This window comes from Strongylocentrotus purpuratus, unplaced genomic scaffold (assembly GCF_000002235.5).
Source record: "Strongylocentrotus purpuratus isolate Spur 01 unplaced genomic scaffold, Spur_5.0 spur5_scaffold_9, whole genome shotgun sequence".
Taxonomy (NCBI): Eukaryota; Metazoa; Echinodermata; class Echinoidea; order Camarodonta; family Strongylocentrotidae; genus Strongylocentrotus; species Strongylocentrotus purpuratus.
In genome coordinates, this window is record NW_022145615.1 from 2,690,001 (window position 1) to 2,694,348 (window position 4,348).

Below are 4,348 nucleotides of genomic sequence, written 5' to 3' on the forward strand. Positions count from 1 at the left end.
ATTTCATGCTTCTTTGGCAGAGGAAAAGCTCAATCGGTTAGAATTGTAGTTACGTCAGACCAATAGTGCAATCGTGCAATCGATATATAAATCAAAGGGGTAATCCACATAAAAATGGGAATGTCCCTCCTCCCCACACCAAATTTGACATACCCGGTGATTGTTTAGTTGAGAATTATGTTCTGTAAATTACATTTATGCGCACTCCTCAACTTGCTATTTGTACCTTCAAGTGATTATAACCCCCCCCCCTCTCTCTCTCTCTCTCTCTCTCTCTCCCATTCTCTGCTGCAGAGGACCACATATTCAACCGAGTGACGTCATCCTCCTTCAACCACTATGACTTTACATCAACTACACCTCCAACCACGACGACAGAAGAAGGGGCTTCGGGCAACAGGTCCCTTCTTATCACATGTAAGTCTATCTACAAATTAATAATTTAACAATAATTATATTTAAAGGGGCGTCTTTAGAAGCGGTGAGGGTTGTGAGCTCTCCCTCACTTCAAATTTTGATTTTCATAATTTGAATCGTTCAACCTATTTGGACAAATGGAAAAAAACACATAAAAACTCTTTAAAATATCTTGCTCGTCATGATATAGTATTGTTGCCACCCTCTAAATTTAAAGGTGTAATGAGAAGTTATTATGACATATAATCTTAATTTGGTTTCATTTTCATGCGTTAACATCTGGGCCCTGTCTTATAAAGAGTTGCGATTGATCCGAATCAATCTTAAGTCCTCCAATCAATCGGTATGCGATAGTGTGCCTAATTTTTGAAAAACTTTTGTCGAGATGAGTTTGAAGTTATGTTTTCATTTCTCATTTATGCTCTTCCTTATGCTCCGAAACACTTCATCTCTTTGGGTCTAATCGACGGCGCTATACTGTACAGTCAAAACTAATTATAAAATGGTCTGATTTTAGAAGATTAACGTAACTAATTTTGCTCCAGCTCTTTAAAAATTGATTAAACAAGATATGTAATATAACAAGGTACTTTCCATGGATAAAATGAAGGTCATCGTTATATCGAGGTTCCACTGTAACTAGGTAGATAACATGGATTTGCCGGTGACTATTAATGTTCTCCCATACTGATTGTTATCTCCTATTGTAGTATCTGGGCCTACCATCGGCGCTATAGTGGGGATTATCCTCGTCATACTCCTTCTCAATCTCCTTATCTTCATCATCCTCAGATTCAAGTAAGTCATTGTTTAATGTTAATGATGAGTTACCATGGCAACATGGTATTTATAAGATAACGTGCACTGTGGAGAAACGGCGATTAAGAAAACAAATGGGGGAGGGGGTCGAGAGAGAGAAAGAAAACAAATGTTGGGGATGATTTTGTTCGATCCGAAGCAGGAAAGTGAGTGTCATTTTATTAAATTTCGAAAACTTGCTTAGTAGGGAGGGGGGGGGGGAGGGTTTAAAAAGAACAAAAAGAACAATGATCTGTTTTAAATCTGTTTTAAATCTTGAAAAAAAATGGCAATTTTTTTTGTATTTGTTTTAAAGAATGTTTATAAGTGACAGAAGCATAGGCAGCATTTACCCGTGTCAGATGATGAACGTCTTCTATCTTAATATCTATCATCTTTTTTTTAAAAGCTTTTCTCCATTTTTGTCTTCAGTTGTGACTGATGATCATCTGTTCAAAATCTCAAAGTTAGACGACTTTACCGACCTCCCAAACAATCTATCCATTGGAACTATCCGACGTGTATGAATTTCTATTCATCTGTTTACGTTTCGTTTCTCTGTTTCTCAGGGTTAAAAGTGGGAAGAGGAGGCAGGCCAGCCTGAGACGCCAGAACAATCCAAGTAACACGAACGAACCATCGCAAGGTACAGAAGCAGGTGTTAACAACAAGGACACCATCCCTGCAGATCGCCGAAAGAAACATTACATCGACGAAGACAACTACATCGTACCTGACGAAGGTTTCTATACCGACGATCTCGAGAATACCTGCGATTCCTTCATGGATACCTCCACTTCAGGAGACATGCAGAGGTCATGTGAAACACACTACACCGGGTTGTCCATTGTTAGGACGTCCTTGAAAGAAGGGTCGTGTGAGAGTCCACAACCCGTTGGTGAACAGAAATATTCTACGGCACTAGAGCGACCGGCAATTTCGTATTCTGTGAAACGGAAAGCGCCTCTGAGACCGACGTCGTCTTTGCGTTCGAACGATGGAAGAGAGGATTCGTCCGCGCCGAGGAAACCGTTAGCACCGAATCCGCGCAAGGAATCGCTGACGCCAGAGGCTGTGGTGTTTTATCCAAATGGGAGGAGAAAAGAGTCTATACCACCTGAGCTATCGTTGTCGCCTAGAGGAGGTAGAAGGAAAGAATCGCTGACTCCGGAGGCTGTAATGTTTAATCCTAATGGTAGGAGAAAAGAATCTTTAACCCCTGACCTGCAATTGTCTCCCAGAGGGGGTGGAAGAAAACAATCGCTCACTCCGGAGATCCCTTTGCCGCTGTACAAAAGAAAGGAATCCCTCACTCCAGAGATACCCGTCATGTTAGTTACTGGAAGACGTAAAGATTCGGTATCTCCAGAAAGTCCAGTAGCACCGAAGGTTGGCAAGAGAAAGGAGTCATTGGTACCCCAAGGCACTGGAACATTACCGGGCGCGGGTAAACGAAACGAATCTCTAACGCCTGACACACAGGTGCCACCACAAACTGGAAAGCGGAAGGAGTCCTTGACGCCAGAGAAACCAACTATTTTAGTTCCGGGGCGACGCAAACAGTCACTCACACCTGAAGCGCCCTCTTCTATGCCACCAACAGGCAGGCGTAAAGAATCCCTGACCCCTGAGACACCAACAATGCCACTACCCGACATCCCTCGCATAGTACCCCCAACGATAAAAGTCAATGATGCCTGGTCATCCCCAGGCTACACCGAGCTATCCTACATCAGAAAATCAATCCGCAAGGACTATGAAAATACGCAGATTGATGAAGTTGACAACAGCGACAAGATCACCATACCAAAGGGCAATTTGTTGAACGTCAGCCAGGACGAGACTGGTTACCTTACGCCGTCGGGTCTATCGGGTGGCCTCCCCGTCTACGAGTCTGCAGATCCCGTCAAGTTTGCTCGGGAACGGGCCAAGAGGAGCACCAGGAAACTCATACACGAATACCATGATCTCGGTCATTCGAACAATAAATCTCATCCGCAGTATGAATCGACGGTAATACTTGGTACAACACCTCCGCAACGCATGACGATATCCACCATATGGGACGCAGACTCAGACTACGAAGAATTGCATATCTGAATACATGTATATAAACTTCGATATTTAAATGTTCACCCTAGATGTGCTGATCTAGCGTTCAACATGGCACCAAACATGTCTTTAAATGCAACAATAACAGCATTGGTGGCAATAAAGGACGCATATGAGACGAGGATTCAATTTATGAAAATGTAAATCTCGTCTATATTCGACGATAAGTGATATCTATGCATTCGTATGATCTCAAATGAAATGTTGGATGGATTGATTAAGAAAAGATGCGAAGAATATCGTGAAGTTTCATATGAACTTCGAGCAACTAATTTTGAAAGTCCATGAACACCATTAGTTGTTTACTACGATCAGGCTAGCTAAAATTATTTCTTCAATTTTGTAAAGCATCCACTTTGTGCTTGGACTGGTACAAGGGCGAGGATGTGTTGTTCTTTTCAATTCAACTTGCTGAGGTGTAAGGATTATTGTTCTCCTACTTCTAGCTTCTTTTGATGAAAGACTATGTCATGGAATGATGTCAAACTCTTGTAATAAGATATTATAATTTTGCATTTTACTTCATTCCGTGGTGAATGTTTTCATGTTTTCTTTAAAAAAAAAAAAAACTTCTGACTTATGGTCTGATCCCTATGAAATGTGTAGTATTGTCTACAAGCATCGAGTTAACCAACCCTAAAAAAGACAGTTCTAAATCGTGCTCCATGAGGTCACAAGGATATACATGTATATACAGTCAAACCTGTCTATAGCGATCACCCAAGGGAAACACAAAAAGTGGCCTTTGTAGACAGGTGGTCTTTGTAGACAGGTTCCTTTAGTACACGATTCAATGAGAAACCATTTTCAAGGGAAACAACAAATGTGATCTTTGTAGGCAGGTGGTCTTTGTAGGCAGGTGGTCACTAAAGCAGGTTTGACTGTACCTTTTTTCAGGGGGGGGGGGGTGGTAAGACGTTTCAGTTTCGACTTGAAGTGTAAATTGCGTATTAAGCCGTCAATCCTACAAACATAATGCTATGAAAGGAAAATTATAAAAGCGTCAAATGACGAGAAAAGA

The 4,348-nt window shown here is 41.6% G+C and overlaps 1 protein-coding gene across 1 annotated transcript in view; it reads left to right on the forward strand.

Moving 5' to 3' along the window:
* The window catches only part of LOC100888361, a 20,872-nt gene extending 16,915 nt beyond the window's left edge, over window positions 1-3,957 (forward strand). The window contains exons 5-7 of the mRNA XM_030977145.1: window positions 295-417; window positions 1,128-1,215; window positions 1,785-3,957. Of these exons, the coding sequence (XP_030833005.1) occupies window positions 295-417; window positions 1,128-1,215; window positions 1,785-3,315 (1,742 nt within the window). The 3' untranslated portion in view covers window positions 3,316-3,957. The remainder of the gene's footprint in view (window positions 1-294; window positions 418-1,127; window positions 1,216-1,784) is intronic.
* Window positions 3,958-4,348: the final 391 nt, after the last annotated feature.